At 54.3% G+C, this 18,284-nt stretch overlaps 1 protein-coding gene across 3 annotated transcripts; it reads left to right on the top strand.

Moving 5' to 3' along the window:
• Positions 1-57: 57 nt before the first annotated feature.
• PLA2G6 (phospholipase A2 group VI) lies at positions 58-17,328 on the top strand. 3 transcript variants are annotated; one of them, XR_006165349.1, is made up of 16 exons: positions 58-855; positions 1,378-1,593; positions 2,407-2,587; positions 5,173-5,360; positions 6,605-6,701; positions 7,677-7,859; positions 8,068-8,176; positions 8,765-8,914; positions 10,573-10,663; positions 11,413-11,576; positions 12,108-12,258; positions 12,442-12,578; positions 13,240-13,394; positions 14,111-14,278; positions 14,932-15,558; positions 16,075-16,121. XR_006165349.1 is itself a non-coding variant. In XM_042792889.1 (16 exons), exons 1-16 carry the CDS (start codon positions 128-130, stop codon positions 16,214-16,216), a joined length of 2,934 nt encoding a protein of 977 aa, XP_042648823.1. In that variant the 5' UTR covers positions 58-127; the 3' UTR covers positions 16,217-17,328. The 3 variants fall into 3 exon arrangements, 2 of the variants coding, with proteins under 2 accessions (XP_042648823.1, XP_042648824.1); XM_042792889.1 differs by having other exon boundaries at positions 15,485-15,558; positions 16,075-17,328; XM_042792890.1 differs by lacking the exon at positions 8,765-8,914 and having other exon boundaries at positions 15,485-15,558; positions 16,075-17,328.
• Positions 17,329-18,284: the final 956 nt, after the last annotated feature.

Here is an 18,284-nt window from a genome sequence, read left to right as displayed (position 1 = left end):
AGGGAACGGCCGCCTCCGGGAGCGGATCGCCCCCGCCCTCCCAGCGGAATGGGCCGCTGCCGCTTTAAGAAGCTCGCCCCGCCCCTCACAAAGATGGCGCCCCTCGCTTTTTCCGCCCTCCTCCGGGATGGCGGCGGGCGTGACGCAGCGGCCCCTAATCCAGGAGAGGGTGGTGCCGCGATTGGCGGGCCCGCGCGGGGGATGCTGGGAGGCCCGTCGTGCTCTGCGGGGAGCCGCCGCTAACCGGGGCGCCGGGCCCGGTGCTGCCAGGCCGCGGGTCCGTCCCGGCCCCGTCCCGCTCCCGCCTCCCCCGGCGGCTCCTCCCAGCGCGGGCAGGCGGCGGGGCGCTGGGGGTGGCCGTGCAGGGGGACGCGTTTCCCCTCCACCCCCTCCGAGAGGGAGGTCAGGGTTCGGCCATCGCTGCGAGGCGCTGAGGGGAAGAACCGGCGGCTCCTTTCCCGGAAGAGCCGGGAAAGAAACCGCCGGGGCCGGGCTTTCCTCCCGGGCGGTGTGTCACCCCGGCGGCTCTCAGTTCTGCTTTCCTGGCGCTGGGTCGCCGAGTTCAGGGCAAGGGCAGGGGCCGGGCGAAATCTGGGCCGCGTTTCCCGCAGGGCGCGGGGCAGAAGCTGCCCGAGGCTCCGGCGAGATGCAGTTCTTTGGGCGGCTGGTGAACACTATCAACAGCGTCACCCAGATATTCACAAACCCGTACCGGGTGAAGGAGGTGCCGGCTGCCGAGTACGCTGCTCACGCCTGCTTGAGGCAGGAAGGCAGTGTGGCCCTCTACAAGAACGGCCTCGCTCGCTCGTGGGATTGCCTGCTGGTGAATCCCCAGAGCCCACAGGTCGCTTTCCGGTAAGTGCCAGACCTTTAGCAGGCGCCGCTCGAGAGTGAAACTAAAGACCCGAAATCTCTGGTCTCAGGGCTGCAGTGTGTTTTGGCTGGGGGTGTGGGGCGGTTTATTTGATCACAGCGGGTGGGATCATGAGGCGCGAGAGGCCCCTTGCATGTGCTGGTGGAGGAGTCTGCCCCAAAACAGCTTGTGAGAACGGGGCAGGAGAGGCCAAACGCTGAAAACAGGCGTTTGTGAGATAATTGCTCGGGTCAGAGCATCCACAGGTACCTGCGCTTCCGCTCATACCTGCTGCAGCTTTAGTATCTGGAGCACTGGATGCTTCAGCCTGAAAGTTAATGCTCCTCAGGTAAAGGAGGTGCAAATGAAGTAAGCTCTTTTCTTCGGAACAATCAGGACACCAGATGAGGAGAAACGAGAAATTTCCCAGTGCTGATGTTTGGAGAAGAGCCGTTTCTCCATCCCATGTACCCAAGAGGTTGTTTCTTTGAGGAGCACCAACGCTGTGTTTGCCTTGCCTCCAGGCTCTTCCAGCTTGACAACGAAGGAGATGCCCTGGTGCGTTTTGAGCAGTATGCCAGGCTGCTGCGCCCTTTCTACGAGAGCTCGTGCCAGCCCTTGTTGCTGGAGGATCTCCAGCAGCTCAGCGACTGCTTCCGCAACCACCCCAGCTGGTCCTCGGCGCACGTCGCGGTGGAGTTCGGCCGTCGGGAGAGCTTCCGGCACAACCACGTTCTGAGGCAAGGGGGCAGTAGGGGTCCCGGGTGGGCCTGGCGCTGGGGGCAAGCTTAGAACAACACCTAGGCCAGGCACGGGTCTCCCAGCTTTGATGTATCAAAGCAGCGGGGGCTGCTTCTTGGAGGAGCTTAGCTCCTGTGGTTGCTGTTACTGCAGAGGTTGAGTTTAAAAGTGCCGGCCTTGGCGTGTCTCTTGCCTGGCGTGGTAGCCAGGAGGGTCTGAAGGTCGCTGTGTAAGCTCACTGGGAGGCTTTCAACCTGCTGCTGTGGGTGTTAAAGCCTGGAGCTCTGGTGGTTGAGCGAAAGGATTGAAGTGTTTTGCTAGAGGCACTGGTTAGATTCTTACGACCCTTGTGGAACTGCTTTTTGGAGGGGGTTGTGGCTCACCTTGTAAACCACGAGAGAGGAGGCGCAGTAGGACTGTCTTTCTGGAAATGGTTTTTGGCCACGAGCCCTTGCTCTCTTTCAGTGGGGAAGTTCACTGGGGACAGGGGAGACTAGTGAAGAGTTTGGGGGACTAATGGCAGCGCCTCCGCCAGGTCGCTGTCTCCTGCTTTCCTTTGGATGGGGGGGAGCTGCTCCCATTTGGGGGGCAGAGGAAGGAGCAGCATGTCAGGGAGAGGGTCCATGGCAGGGCTGCTTGGTGGCCCTTCCCTGGGCTCCTTCCCTGGCAAGAGGCCGGGCTTTTGGGAACCTCGTGGTTTGCACCAGCAGGTCCCAGATGCAGAAGGTACCTTCGTCTTGGCTCCCCGGGGCAGCTGCGTGTCCTCGTCTTCACAGCCCTTCCTCGGCCTCACGTTGACTCATCTCTTGCAGCTGCGTGAACAGCCAGGACAGTGAGGATGGCTGCACCCCGCTGCACCTGGCGTGCCGCAAGGGAGACATGGAGTGCCTGCTGGAGCTGCTGGAGTGCCACGCGCGGGTGGACATCACCGACAGGAACGGGGAGACCGTTTTCCACTATGCTGTGCGAGGGAACAACCCCCAGATCATCGAGGTGGGAGTGATTTCAAAGCTGGGGAAGAGTGGGTCTAGAATGGGTCCTCTCTGTGCTGTGAGGAAGAAGACAGGAAAATAGCTGCTGCACAGGGGAGGAAAAAGTCAGTTCCCTCTGCTGCAGCATCAAATTAATGCTCAAGGCTGATTTCAGCCTCTCTTTTCCCCCTTTACTGGTGCTCTTTCCCATAAGCAGGATCCAGATTCCACTCTGCAGTGGAACAAGGATATTAAGCAAGTTTCCTCAGAAAGTGTCCTTCATTGCTGTTTGCATCAGGCCTTCACCCTGCCTTTCCTCAGGCCCTTGGCTGTCCCTTCTCTATCTCCTCCAAGCAGGGTATTTGGTTCTGGGCAGAGTGCTGCTGTGGGGGAGTGCGTGTTTAGGCTGCCGTGAGGGAGTGTGTGTTGCCCACACTCTGAAGGACAGTTCAGAGCTGCCCTGGGCTCTCCCGAGCTGCAGAACCTGTTGTTCGAACTGGGTGGCCTCGCACAAGGGACAGCGATGAGAACCTCGTGTCAGAGACAGTCTGAAGCCAGAGGAGTTCTCGATCGCTGAGGAGCGCTGGACAGAGTGACGGGGTTCCTAATGGTGTGGATGGCCTTCCACATTGGTTCCTCAGGTCTGTCAGCTCCCCAGCACCCAGTGCGAGTGCAAGACTGGCTCTCCCCTACAGCTGCACCCCCAACATTTGCCCAATACCTGTTGTGACAGCTCTCCCTCTGGCTGCCAGACTCTGCTGGGGTTTCCTAATGTGTGATGGGGGAGGGATGATGATCAGGGCTTGCCATGCAGTGGAGCAGAGCGGTTCAGACCTTTGTATTAAAAAGGTATCCTCTTCCTTTATATCTCTGATGACAGCAACTTGGCTTGTTGCTGCAGAAGTACTTCCAGGTCTGATCTGTCTCCTGTTTTGTTTCTTTTCTCTCTTGATTCCTTGCTAAACCAGAGAAAAGAAACTCTAAATTCCTGCTTCTCTTGCGTGGACCAGGGCTTGCAGGATTTCCCCAGTATGGCAGTGGGATATTTTTCTGTAACAAACTAGTCAGCAGGTAACAGGTCTAAAATTTATGGGGATGTTGCGGTTTGAGCCCAGAGGGCAACTGAGCACCACGCAGCTGCTTGCTCACCCCTTCCCCCTCAGGACTGGGAAGGAGAAAATAAAACAAAAGGCTCGGGAATTGAGGCTAGGACTGGGAGGGGTGACTCACCCATTGATGGTCATGGGCAAAAGGCAGACTCGATTGGAGAAGAAAAAGAACATAAGTTTAATTTAAACACCACCACCACTTAATTTAACAGAGTCGGACAGTGAGGACTATAACCACATTGTAAAAACACCTCCCTGTACTCCTCCTTTCTTCCCGGACTCAGCTTTGCTCCCAATTTCTCTACCTCTTCCCCCACAGCAGTGCAGGGGGTTGTGGTCAGTTCATCATCCATTGTCTCTGCCATTCCTTCCTCCTCAGGGGGAGGACTCCTCCCACTCTTCCCCTGCTCCAGCATGGGGGTCCCTCTCACAGGAGATGAACTCCATGATCTTCCACTGACATGAGTCCATTCCATGGGCTGCAGCTCTTCCCAAACTGCTCCAGCGGGGGTCTTTCCAACGTGTCCCAAACCTCCCAGCAACAAACTGCTCCAGTGGGGGCTTCCCTCAGAGTCCCAGCCTTCTTCGGGTGCAGCCACCTGCTCTGGCGTGGGGTCCCCCGTGGGCCACAGGTGGGCATCTGCTCCACCATGGCCCCCCACGGGCTGCAGGGGGACAGCCTGTCCTCTCACCACGGGCTGCGGGGGAGTCTCTGCTCTGGCACACCTCTCCCCCTCCTCCTCCTTTCTTCAGCTGACCTCGGTCGGTGTTTGCATAGGTGTGTACCTCACAACTCCCTCTCCTCTTCCCAGGCTCCCCTTAAATATGTTATCACAGAAGCGCGGCCACCATTGCTAATTGGCTCAGCCTTTGCCAGAGGTGGGTCCAAGTTGGAGCTGGGGGAGCTTTGAGAAGCTTCTCACAGGGGGCCACTGCTGTAGCCTCCCTCCCCTGCTACCAAAACAGTGCCACCCACACACAAGCCTAACACAGGGGAGAATAGGAAAGTTCTTTCAAATATATCCCTGCAGGTGTATTTTAAACAGAATCCTGTTTGTATCTGAAAGCATTGGTGGAGTTTCAGGGGAGGTTCTGCCTGCTGACTGACGGTGGTAACTGATGGGGCTGCAGCAGGAGAGGGAACTACTGGTTTCACTTAGCACTCTCATTCTGTTGCTGAGCTTGGCTCACGCAGTGGGAGATGGTGGGAGTCCGCTGGGCTGCGTCATTCAAAGCGACGTGAGCCCCTTTTTGGCTGAGGGGTGTCTCAGAAGCACCCAGACTAGAGAAAGAGAGCCCAGAGATGCAGCAATAAACCCTTTAAGGAAAGAAAACGAGGAGCACTTCCGTAGCTGCCACGTTGGAAGTAGGGGTGGAGAGGACAGGCTGCAGGATCGTGAGGAACCTGGTGCTCCATAGTCTGTTCTGGGAGCTCAGGAGGAGAAACAGTGCGCTTCCACATCTGTCTATTTCTTTATCTATTATCTCCTCTTCCCAGCTCCTGGGCAGAACCCCAACTGCTGGCTTAGACCACCTGAACCATGAAGGGCTGACAGCTTTGCATCTCGCTTGTCAGCTGGGCAAAGAGGACATGGTTCGGTCTCTGCTGAAATGCCGTGCCAGCTGCAGCGTCGTGGGGACGCTGGGCTACCCCATCCACACAGCACTGAAGTTCTCCCAGAAGGGGTAAGTAACTGCTCGGGCTGCCAGAACAGGGCTCTTCCTCCGGTCTGGGGACCTGTCTGCTTGCTCAGGGCTGTCTGAGACCGGACCCCTTTCAGGGCAGTGCTCAGGAGGAAGATGTCCTCTGCTGTCCTCTGCTGCATCACCGAGTTGGCAAAAGAACAGAGAAGCGCTGGTGTAGAAAAGAAACGCTTTCAGAAAAAAAGTTTTTTCCCTGAATTTATCTATATATATTATTTAGTGTCAGACATCAGGAGAAAGACGCATATTTAAGAAAAAAAAAAGTTTGTGAAATACTTTCTCTCAGAATGAGCTGTGAGAAGGTGATTTACTGATGCTTAAATAATATTGCTAATTACTATACCTCTGTGTTTGAGTGCTCAGACCCTAATAAGCTTTCATTTCAAAGCCTCGTTATTCCTGTCTCCTGTGGGCCAAAGGTACTCTTGACTCTTAATAACACACTCTGGAACTGAATCAGAAGGGACACAAAGTTTATTCTCTGTTTTGTTTTCCCTGAAGAAATTTGATTCTCTTTGTATGTGCTTTATAATACTTAATTTTCATAGAGTGTCTGAGCTCTGCAAATAGGGGTCTCAAGTCAACACTAGCTGCTAACTAATTTTTCAGCATCCTCAAAACTGCTTTTCAACATTAGAGACATATTCACAGGCCAAAAATATGCTTAGGTCCCTTAGTTGGCAGTGGGGCTTAATCTCTTGTACATGGTTTATTTGGTGGTGTTTCAGAGTGGAGAGCATATGCTTGTTTTGTAAGTTACCTACCTGCACTTTCTAGGCACTAGATACTCATCTTTTCACAATAGGTGTGATTTTTTTTTTTTTTTCACACGGATTCTTAATTTCAGCAAGTATTTAACTATTCCAGTTTAATCCCCGTGTTTCCATGGAGAGAGAGGGAGAAGAGAAGAATTTCCCCTCCAGTATTGAGTTTCCAGAAATGCTATATTCCTGTGCTGGAGAAGCACCCAGATGTTGCTCCACAACTTGGAATTTGGAAGGGATTCTCCAGCTTCCTCCAAACACCGTGCTGCTTGTGTGCTTCCTGTCGCACCCTTCCTTTCTAAAAAGAGCAAAACAAAACTGCGGCTGAGGAACTTGGAGGGACCCTGCTGCTGCTGAAGGGTTTCCTGAAAAGCTGTGAGCGGGAGGCAGGTGCCGATGGGAGCGGAGGTCTTGGGTCGAGAGGGCAGCCCCCCCATCCCATCATCTCACTGTCTTTGCCAGGTGTGCCCAGGCCATCCTCGAGGTGGATGCCAGCCAGGTTCACTCCAAGGACCCGCGCTATGAAGCTACTCCGCTGCACTGGGCGAAGAAGGCAGAGGTCAGTGGAGCCAATCCGTGGTGAGGGCCATCCAGAACCCCATTAATTCCTCCTGCTGCTGACCTCTCCCTTTCCTGGGTGCATGTGCAGAGCCCTGGGAGTGTCAGAGCCCAGCCAGCAGCCCCGTGTTTGATTCTTTTTGCCCTGTGATGACCGGTGCTGTTTGCCACGGGGGATGGAGCAGTGGAGCCTTGCAGTGAAACAAAACGGTGGGCTCATCCCTAGGATGACATCTTTGGCTGTGAAACTGCCAGCTTGTCTCTTTTAAACTTTTTGTTGGGGAAGTTGCAGCAGTATCACTGTTACCCCTGGAGGGAGCACTCTACTCATGACTGACAGTTTCACGGAAGGAATCAGATTATTGCCTTAAAACTGCAGGGAGAGCGTGAGGTAGGCACAGGCTGGTGGCATGTGGGTTATGGTCCATCTTCTGCCAGAGACGGGCAGATCAGTGGTATGATGTGCCATGCTGGAGCACCTGAATGGTGCTTGTTGCAAGCAGAGGACATTCCTGAATGGTGCTTGTTGCAAGCAGAGGACATTCCTGTGATAGGACTGTTCCTTCCTGCAGTATCACATCCCTCCCAGAAGTGTCCTGTGGAGTGTCAGAGGAGACATAAATCTGCTTGGCTTATAAAAGAAAAGATCAAAAAGCAAACTACTTCCCTCCAGTCTGCAAGGAACGTGGCCTGAGTTTTTTCTCCATTGCTCTCAGCCAGTTGCTGCACTTGCATCTAAGTCCCGAAACATCCAGAAGCTCTAGCCAGATTGTGAAACCACCAGCTAGTTCTGTGGTAAAAGACAGAGAAACCCCATTGCCAGCGCTTCGAATCAGCTAGCCATGTCCAGGTTAAGGGTCCTGCCTCTTCCCCCTGCTTTGCTTGCTGTGAGGCCTGGATCGTTTGAGCACCCAGGTGGTTGTCCTCATGGTTGTTTTCTCTCTCTTTGACCTGGCACGTGCACGTTTGGGCACAGATGACACGGCTGCTGCTCGAGTACGGCTCCGAGGTGAATTTGATGAGCCGGACGGCTGACATGGCTCTGCACATTGCAGTCAAGAGGGGACGCTTCGACTGCACCATGGTGCTGCTGACACACGGGGCCCACACCAACGCCAAGGATCAGGATGGCAACACACCGCTGCACCTGGCCATGAAGGTGAGTTTTCTGCAGAGCCTGCTGGGGAGGAGAGAGGATATTCTCGAAGGGTTGAGGCAGGGACACATTCCTTTGAAATTCTGGCTGTTGTCTTTCGTGGGGTGACCCCTTGTGGGTGTTTTGGCTAACGAAAAGAGGACGGAGGGAATAAGAAATCATGTAGCCAAGGGGAGCGTGGCTCTTGACTGAGCTTTCTCTTGTCCCCTAGCATGACCACCTGGATATGATCAAAGCGATTGTCGTGTTTGGAGGAGACGTCGAGATCCCCAATGATTTCGGGGAAACGCCGGGGCTATTGGCAGCCAGGAGCAGCAAAGGTGAGGGAGCACGTCAGCGGCCTTACAGGGTGAACCCAGGCTCCTGTTTCCCCTTGGTGGCCAAAACAGTGTCTTGGGGAGAGGTGAAAACGTGCCGAGCATGGGTGATGCTCCTCCAACATGCTCTCCCAGCTTCTAGTCGCTCACAGGGTAGGCACTTCCTGAGCTAGCGCCGTAGGCTTTGTATTAATAGCCCTTGATGAATTTCTCCCCTGTGAGACAGGGGTGGAAGAGGAAAAGCTGGCACGCGCTCCCCCCCCTTTCCAGCCACGACGTCAGGCACTGCAGGCTCACAACGGGGTGCTGCAGTGCTGCTGAGCCACCCAGGCCTAAGCAGACACGGGCGGTTCTTCGGTGGCAAGAAGTGTGTGGCACACACCCTAGAAGCTGCACAGCACTGGGTACCCCTGCTGTGCGCGAGCCCTGCTGCCTGGTGTACGGGGAGAGGTACCCGGGACAGGCTTTCCCCTTCCCCAAGTCATCTCAGAGGTTTTGTGAGGGTCAGGGCTGCTGTGAATTTGGCGGAGCCCCGCCGTGTGCGTGAGCTGATTCTCTTTCTGATCTGTGACTCCCCCTTCGCCACCCAAGGTGTGAACCGGAAAGTGCTCTTAGACCTGTTGCAATCTGTAGGGACCGAACGCTGCCACCCACCCAACCCTGACTCCGCACGCCTGGCACCGTCAGCTGCCTCCTTCCTGGAAGGCCAACCTTCCTCACGGAGCAGCTTCAGCAGCTTAGGTAAAGCCTTCCCTGGCCCTCCCTTGCTCTCCTCCCTTCTTGCTTCACAGTGCTGTCTCAGATCTCTTCTTCAGATGCGCCGTGCTCCGGACACTGTCTGCTAGCTATTGGTTTCTGGTGATTCTGTCCTCATTCAGCTGTTTCAGGATCCTGTCTCTTTTCTCTGCTTTTCATGTGCGTGTATTCTAAACCCTTGTACTCTAAACTTTTGTTTTATTGACCCAATACAATGCAGCTTTGTAAAAAGGAAAGGGAAGACTGATTCCCTCACCCCTCTGGAAGAGTTGTAGGACGTGATTGCCTGTAGGTGCTGCTTTGGGTCATGTACAGAAGGGGAGGTACTTGCTGGTCTGCCTTGAGGACCTCCCAGTGTCGTGCTGGGCACAAGGAAATTAGAATTGTCACTCATTCAGATCCTGGAGGCCAGCAGCTGGGAGAGGGAAGGGATGAAGCCCAAGGATAAGCAACCATGGTCACAGGGTTTATGTTATGCATAGGAAAAACCTACCTTAAGATAGAAGACTCTGTCATAGCTTGTGCTCTGTACTGCCCCAAATGTGTCAATAAGCTCGTGGGTCTATTCTAGGTGTCAGGCTTTCCTCCTCTGGGGAGCTCCAGAGCTCGGGCAGGCGCAGCGGGAGGGGTTACGGAGCGGGCAGTGGGTGAATTGGCTCAGAGAAGCTCTGACCTTCTCGAGAGAGGCATGTGGGCAGATAACAGCTGCTTGTGATCCACTCTCAGTTTGGCCCTCCTGTGGGGCTAGAGCACACCCCCCCACACCACCCCTGGTCCTGGAGTGCATCTCTGTCACCAGAAGTCTCCCTGGCTGGTGACACCAGTACTTTCTTCTCACCGTGTCCTTGTGAAGGCAAACCCCGCTCTGTTTCAGCTCAGATGCAGTGATGGGACAAGGCCCTTTCCCGTCATGGACTCTGGCCCTTGAAGAAACTCCTCACCATGTCCACTGTCATCCACAACCACCTTCCTCCCTGGGTGCTGGCAGGACTGTTTAACTTCTCTCCCCCTGTTCTTTTTTCTGTTGGTTTCACAGGCCGGCTTCTCACCTAGCCTGGATTGGTGCCCTGCACCCAGGGTGGCCTGGGTGTACGTCAGCTGAGGGGTAATGACAAGCCACCCTGTCCCCACAGCTCTCCTGTCTAGGTTGCCTCGCAGGAGTAGATTTAGGTTTTATCTTACGACTTGCAGTAAACTGCGTAGTGGGCACTCTGCTAGGCTCTGCCTTCTCTCTCTCTCCTGCTGTGCTCATTATCTGCTTCTACAAATCCTTTGTCTTTGCATCTCCAGCTTCCTGCTCTAAAGGATGGGGTTTCTCCTCACTGGTGCGGCGTTATCTGGGGGGGGGTACCTGGTGGCTTTGGGTAAGATGGCTTGTGTCTCCTGCGGGGAGATTGGGAGGGGAGTTGGATGTTCTCTCTGTGGTTATGGTGGAAATAGTTTACCATGCTGGTGGGCGATTTGGGTACACTGACCAAGCTTTCTGGGGGCAGAGAGGAAGTAGGAAGAATAATTTAAGGTTTTCCAATTTGTTAAGTATAATTTGGTTGAGAGCGGTCTGAGGCGTGCATCAGAGGGGTCAGGTAGGAAAGTGGTCTCTAATTTTTTCTTTTTTTTTCTTTTGCATGTTCATTGCCCTCTAGGGTACAAGGACCTTCTGTATGTTTCCGCAACACTTGGACAGTTTTTGAAGGCATCAGATGTTGTGGACTCGCCCAGTGAGGGCAGAAGAAAGTAAGTGAGGAACAGCTTCTGTCCAGGCTCCTGTGCAACAGGAACATGAAATCCATGTGTGTGAATTCTCCCTACCCACACCCATGGGTGTGTCATCCTCAGAGCAACATCATTTACGTCCATTGAAGTTGCAGTTTTGCCAGAACTGTGCGATAAATCTCTGTTCCCATAAATGACCTCTGGCTGTTCCTGCCTGCAGCCCTGGAGCTGCAGTGGAGCCCGACCTCAGCAGGTGAAACCCCTGCGCTTGTCCCTCCCCTTTGCTGCTGGACACCAAACACTGTTTTGGTTTTGTGATTTCCCCATCTCCGCGCTCTGCTCTGACGTTCACCTTGGCCAGTCTGTGCACTGCCTTGGCAGTCCCTGCACCTCACCTTGCACGGAGCGGAGGGAGGGTTGGCACTGAAGTGCTGCTAGCAGGAGCTCTTAGGGCTGTCCGATTTTTATTTATGAGGCAATATCTGCTACTGCAGAATAAGGAACTTGAATGTATTTTTGGCTTGTGAATGTCTCTCTGGTGTACAGGTTAGAGGTGGCTAAAAGAGCAAGTGGTAGTGCACCAGCGCTTTGATCTTATTTACATCTGAGGAAGCACTGCTGGGTTTACTTGTTCACTGCTTACGCTGTCCACAGCAGTGTTAGTGTGACCAGTGTAGTTTCCCCACCCCCAGGACCGCATTCTCACGTGGTGTGCTGTGATTTGTAGGCTGTCCCACAGCTCCCAGTCATCTATGCCTGTCTCTCTCCAGTCACGACCGCCTCCTGTGCCTGGATGGAGGGGGCATCCGGGGCCTGGTGCTCATCCAGCTCCTCCTGGCTATCGAAAAGGCTGTGGGCCGTCCCATTCGTGAGATTTTCGACTGGATCGCAGGGACCAGCACTGGGGGGATCTTGGCCTTGGCTATTGTACACGGTGAGGACACTGCAAACAACGGGCCCCTTCCCACTCCTGTGGGCCCGAGCGCTCCTCTGCGGGGAGCGGTTGTGGGGTGGGAGCTGCCTCTCTGAGTCCTGAGTGAGATTTGTCGTCCCTGCCAAAGGAGGGAAGGGGTGTCCATTAATGAAGGGAAGGTTAGACCTGGCTTTGCGCTTGCTTCTCCTGTCAGCTGGCCCTTGAGCAGCTTTCTGGGTTTTGGGGAAGTGCGTGGTGACAGAGTGCAATGTTCTGTTCTTCCTGCTCTCTCCACGGGGGTTTTACAGCAAGGTGGTTGACACTTTCTGGTAATGGGAAAGTACGCTCCAAGCCTGCCCTTCCTCTTTAATTCTTCACAGTCGTGCTGCCGAGGTCCGAGCAGGTGACAGGCAGCTTGGGAAGGGGATGGGATTGGGAGTGACACCTCCCATCTCCCGCTGGTCCTGGAAGAGTCCCAGCTCTGATGTGCTGTTTGTTCTGCCTGCCCTTCCTCCCACCCCTTGCTCCTGCCAACGCTGCTGCCTGTCTCAGGGAAGTCCATGGACTACATGCGCTGCCTGTACTTCCGCATGAAGGACATGGTGTTCCAGGGCTCTCGGCCCTACGAGTCAGAGCCCCTGGATGAGTTCTTGAAGAAGGAGTTTGGGGAAAACACCAAAATGACAGATGTCCAAAAACCCAAGTAAGTCCTGCCTGAAGCTGCGCTTGTTGATGCTCTCCTGAGTGTGCTCTAGACCCCTCTCAGCAGAGGTGCTCAGCCTCTCCTTAGAGCAGATCTGCAGGAGTGTGATGTGCAGGCTACCGAAGCCGTAAGTACGTTGTTTTTTTCCATTTTACTCTTACTCTGTCATGTCCTCTCTCCTAGGGTTATAGTGACAGGGACGTTGTGTGACCGACAGCCAGCTGAGCTCCACCTTTTCCGGAATTACCCCGTACCAGAGACAAAAACCTCCACTGAATACAAGACAAGTGCATCTTTCAAACCACTCACTCAGCCAGAAGGTAAACGCTGGCACACAGCAGTTCACCTGGTTGACAGGGCAGGGGGCCGTTCCTCAGAGACAGAAAACGTCCTGTTCTTCCTCTCATTCCTCTGAAACTCGGGGATGTCCCAGCAATGGCTCGCCCCTGATCCTGACTTGTAGCTCGGTCCTAGTGACGGTTCCCTTTTCTCCTCTCTCCTCTTCCATTGGCTTCTCTTGTACCAGGAACAGGGGCTGGCTAGCGAGGTTCATGAGGAAGGGGTCTGCTAGAGGAGCCCTGCGTACAGTCAGCACCTTTCCCTGGGCTCTCAGAAGCAGATTGACACGGAAAAGCTGTGTAACTGAAGCATGCAGCCCCCCGCCTGCTTGCTTCTTTCTTTTTCTAGCAACCATAACCGGTTCACCCTCAAAAAAAGCATCAGCAAAGCCTGTAGAGAGTGAATTTGACCTAGGATGTGTAGGAAGCGGCGAGAACATCTTTAAAAGCCACCACCCCACCCCCCCCCCCCCAAATAATCCTGTGCATCCAAGCAGAGGCTTTGCTGTTGGGAGGAAGGCGCAACTACCTCGGGCAAGGCCTTGCGGGGTTTGCAAGCCCTCCTGCTTTGTGTTGGCGAAGGCGGGGTTCTGGCACGCAAGGGAAGCTGCGGCGAGAGGCCGTCTCCTTTCTCTCCCTCCAGACCAGCTCGTGTGGCGCGCGGCTCGCTGCAGCGGCGCGGCTCCCACTTATTTCCGGCCGATCGGCCGCTTCCTGGACGGCGGGCTGCTAGCCAACAACCCGACCCTCGACGCCATGGCGGAGATCCACGAGTACAACAAAACGCTGCTCAGGAAGGTGAGGGAAAGCCCGGCCCTGACCGGTAACCGGGGCTTTCTTGGCTCCAGTGAGCCTCGCTTGGTGGGGAGGAGGGGTTTGGGAAAGGATGCTTTTCTAGCCGATAAAACAAATTAGCAGCGCGGCGCCCTAGGAGGGGGGGTGGATGGAGAGGGATGCGTGTTGGGAGCGGTGGTTGAAAGGCGAAATATCTCTTCTGACAAGGGTGAGACAACCCCATCGGCCTGCCTTTGCGGCTTTGGGCGAGGATGATTCAGATGACGGTTGTGTGTGAGCCTTGATGGAGCTCTGCAGGGCCTTTTTCTGCCCAGAAAGAAATGGAGAAGGCATTGGTAGCACTCTGCGAGGCTGAAGACCGTGCTGGGGCCGGTTCCTCGGAAAGATGACTTAACTACTGGCAGCCACTGCCTCGTGTAGCTGAAAGGGGAGGTGTGTTGCCAAAACAACCAAAAGAGTTTGGACTATTTCACAGGCATCTGGTCTTAGGACTCCTCTTTGGGGTGATCCCATGAGTTTGGGGTGTAAGGGACAGAACAGTGCAGCTGTTGAGGTCAAGCGGATTAGACCCGTCTCGCCGGGCAGTACTGAAGAGGGAGGATGGGGGAGAGAAAAGGCTACTGAGCCTTTGGCTTTCGGAGATTCCCCAAGACTGCCGTGAAAGACATGCTCTGCCTTAATTGTTGGTCCTTGCAAATAAACCTTCTGGTTGTCCACAGGGTCGGAGGCAGGAAGTAAGAAAATTGGGGTTGGTGGTCTCCCTGGGGACAGGGAAGCCACCGCAGGTCCCAGTGAGCTCTGTGGATGTTTTCCGTCCCTCCAACCCTTGGGAGCTGGCAAAGACCGTCTTCGGGGCCAGGGAGCTTGGCAAGATGGTGGTGGATTGTGTGAGTACCAGGAGGAGGAGATGGGGGAAGATGCCTGGGGCTGCTTGTAGGGAGGGAGCAAAGCTTTCCACTCTTCAGCTTTTTCCCGTTGGAAGAAAATTGTATTTCCTTGGAACTGCTCCGACTGTGGCCAGTTCAAGGAATGGACGTAGCAGTTCAGAATTGCAGGAGCACAGCAGATCTGAAGCCCTGCCTGCCTTTTGGGGGTTTTGAGTGCCAAGGGAGATTCTTGCAGCTGAAAGAAGCTGAGGACAGGACGGTGGTCAGTGTAGTGTAGGAACATTTGCAGGCGTGAGTTTATGAAATGCAGGATCTTTCCAGGGAGCACTGATTGTTATCTGAGCAACCTGAATGTTAAAAAAAAAAAAAAAAAATCATGCCTCAGAAAACAGCAATTAATTTTTCTTTAGAAAAGCTTTGTTATCCCCAATGGGGAAATCAGTAAATGCTAGAGAAATGGGAGTATCACTAATAAAAAGCAGTCGTTCAGAGTTGTGGTTAGGAGTGTGTAATGGGCATATACGTTCTTGCATGCTTCAGAAAGAAGCTCGTTAAATGTTGTGCATGAAAACACTCCAAGTGAATGAAAGCCATAAAAGTCAGAACTGAGGTTCTGACTATAATCTTAATTCTGTTGCTTTATCTCTTTTTAGCTTCCTAAAGCCAGAAAATACCCAGAGAGGTCCCTCTGCTTCCCGTCATTCATTTCAGGGCTCCAGGGAAGCTGGGCCAGGATAGCCCAGAAAGCCTGTGATAACCACAGGCGCTGCTGGTACTGGGTTTGGACAGAAATCGATAGAGGTGGAAAGCCAAGGAGGCTGTGATTGAGATCGTCCTGGGGGGTTTTTTTAAGGGAATTCACTCAGTGCTGCAATGGATGGAAGATCTGTAGGGGGCCATCCTGTGTCCCAAGAATCAGGAGCACTGTTCTTATGTTTTTTTTAAAAAAAAAAAAAAAAAAAAAAAAAATTGAAACAAAACAGAAACAAAACCAAAAAAAAAAAAAAAACCAAAAACACAGAAAAACAGATAAAAAGCCACCCCTGTCTCGGTGGTGAACAGTGCGATCCAGGATGCACTTGCTCCTGGTTTTCCCTCTCCCTCTGTGGCTTGTGCAGTTGGGACGTGGTGCCAGGGTCTTGCAGGCAGGGGGACGAGGAGCGAGCGGCGTGGCAGGCTCTGACCCCGGCCCTGTCTCTCCCGCAGTGCACTGACGCAGACGGCCCGGCTGTGGCTCGTGCCAGGGCCTGGTGCGAGATGACGGATATCCCGTATTTCCGGTAGGAGCTTCCTCTCCCCTCTCTGCACAGAGCTATTTTTATCCCTCTTGCTTCAGATCGGGCCGCGGCACGCGTCATCCCAAATAGCGTCCCCTCCAGAGGCGTGCCCACCCCCTCGTGCCTCGGTGACATAAGGACCCACGGCCCCCTGTGTGACCTGAAGCACCGAGCGTGTTTTGTCTGGGGTCAGTTAGTGGGGGGGGGGGGCTGCTGTCTAACAGGGTCCTTTGGGGACGTGCATCCTGCCCTATGCCGCCGCGCACAGCGTGTCTCGAGGCTCCTGCCTTGGGCGGCGCAGTTGCTGAACTGTGGCTCGGCCTTGACCTGGGTTGGGCCTCGAAGGAGGGGGAAGGCCCCCCCCCCCCCCCCCCCCAACCTCCTGGCTCTGCCAGAGGGGAGGGCGAGGAGTGAGCACCCCGGGGGGAGCCGCTTAGCACAAGTCCTGTGCTGGGCAGGCTCGCCGCTGCCTTTGCCGCGCCGGCGCTCAGCCGGTGACGCTCTCCTGCTGGGTTGCAGGCTCAGCCCTCAGCTGCACAAGGACGTGATGTTGGACGAGGTGAACGACGCCGTGCTGGTGAACGCTCTCTGGGACACCCAGCTTTACATCTACCAGCAGCGGGAGCAGTTTGAGCAGCTGGTGCGACACCTCTCCCGGTGACGGAGCTGGAGGTTCCCGTGCTGCATCCCAGTGGTGAGGAGCAGCAGACACTGAAATGGCTTCGTTTTGCCCTTGGACCTAGGTGATGAGGTGGGAGACTACTACTACTAATGAGGAATTAATGATACGTAGTAGACAACAGTACCTATATACGTGTATTCCAGGACACACCCCATGTATTCCCAGACAGCTGTGAAATGCTGACAGTTATCTTCATACTGTAGCCCCATCTCTGCTGCTGTGCTCAGTTTTGCTGTCCTGCTATCTGACTGTACGGCCCTTCCCCGAAGCCAGAGCCCCCACCTACCTGTCTTGAGCTGGAGCAGCCCAGAGTCTGTCTCCGGTCTGTGCAGCACCTCTACTGACAAAGCACCGTGCACCTTCCCATGTCGCAGCATGAGCCAAGGCCGGATAAAACTTCAGTGATTACTGGGGCCGTGGTGTTTGGGAGCCTATAGGATTGGGGGGAAAAGGGATTAGTCTTCCCTCAACACGCCCTGTTTGAAGGGGAGCAGAAATCTCCACGGCAGATCTGACGCTCGGTGTTGTGACCGGCCTAGGGAGAAGGGGGAACCTTTCCTGAGCCAGTTGTCTTCTGTAGCACCTTCCCCTTCTTTCCCTTCCGAGATGGGCTGGCAACACGCCTACCGACTGCGCCCAGGGTGGGAGCAGACACCCCCCCACTCCCCAGCCCCCCCCAGACTGTTTTATGCCACCTGGCTTGCCGTCCTTACTCGCAGCAAGCTCAAGATGAGGGACAGTAGCCTTGGCTTGGTAAAGAGATTGTTTCTCTTCGTTCTTAATGTGGAATTGAAATGGTTTGAGATCAGTTCCCACCAAAGAAGCTGACGCTGTGACAATTTGGATTTGCCTTTTTTACTGCTGGAAATTCCATTGTGAATGCTACAGTACTCAATGTTTCTGCAGTAAATTTTCATATTTATAAATAATATGTGTATCTATTTGGAGGTGTTTTGAGGAGACACCTGAAAAACGGAATTCTTAATCCTTTGCTTTTGACTGGATGAACTGTTGTTGTGAACAGTGCTTCTATGCAAAACTAACACGACTTGAAATAAAGAGAGGTTTGCGTTTGGTTCCCCTGTCAAGCACTCCGTGGTTGTCTTGTCTCTCTCTCCATCCTACAGAGTCCCAGAGGGGTTCTGAGCTTGCAGCCTCCGAATATTTCTTACAGGTAGAAAATCAGGAGCTGGGGTCCTTGAGACACAGGGTTATTAAACCCTTTGTATGGGGTGAAGAGGTGAGTGGCCTGTCCCTGCCGCCAGCCCTGGGAGCGCGTGGGTGGTGCGAGTGGCTGGCCGTCCCACGAAGCACAAGGCTTACCGGCTGCAGCCAGGGGAGAGGCTTTGGCTCAGCTCCCACGTGAGAATCTTTTGGAGCTGGTCTGGCCTAAAAAGAGGAACACTGAAGACCCTCGGGAAACGAATGGCTGGAGGTGGGGTTTTAACTTGTAGTATCCCGGGGTAGTTCCTGGGCAAGGTAACTGCTGCAAGATTGCTGGACCTGGTGCCCACTGGTTCCTAAGGGACGCCGTTGGCAGGAGCATGGTTGCTGAGTCAATAGGGCTAAAAACTGATTATCTGCTTTCTGATCTTCAGTTTCACAAACGAGATTGTGGAATTAAGAGGCTTTTAATGTGGAGTAAAGGTTTTCTTTTTCTTACATAATGGAAGGGCTTACCTTCCTGTGGCAAAACAGAATTCCACGCTTTGAGAGGGAGAGAACGTGAGCTCCTTTCTGCTTTCTGCCCCTGGCTTGCACTCTCCCCATCTCTTTAGGAGTCTGCACCACCTGCAGGGACTCCCCGGAGCGAGGCTGTGCTCGGGCTCCTCGCACGCCGGTGGGGAGAGCAGGAGCTTGTGCCTGCTGTTGGGGCGTCTCACTAGAGACTCGGAGTGGGAGGGAGGCGAAGAGCCAGAGGGCTCTGAGGGGAGAATAGCGGGCAGGGAAGAGGTAAAACAACCCGTTTTGAGCTTTCCTTACGTTTCCCCCCTGCCCCTGCTCTTTGCTGCCAGTGATCTCAAGGCGCTGTGCGCGGGGTGGGGGG

The sequence above is a fragment of the Tyto alba genome, unplaced genomic scaffold (genome assembly GCF_018691265.1).
Source record: "Tyto alba isolate M040663 unplaced genomic scaffold, T.alba_DEE_v4.0 Super-Scaffold_2, whole genome shotgun sequence".
NCBI lineage: Eukaryota > Metazoa > Chordata > Aves > Strigiformes > Tytonidae > Tyto > Tyto alba.
Note: the sequence above shows the minus strand (reverse complement) of the source record. Positions and strands in the feature narration are given on the sequence as shown.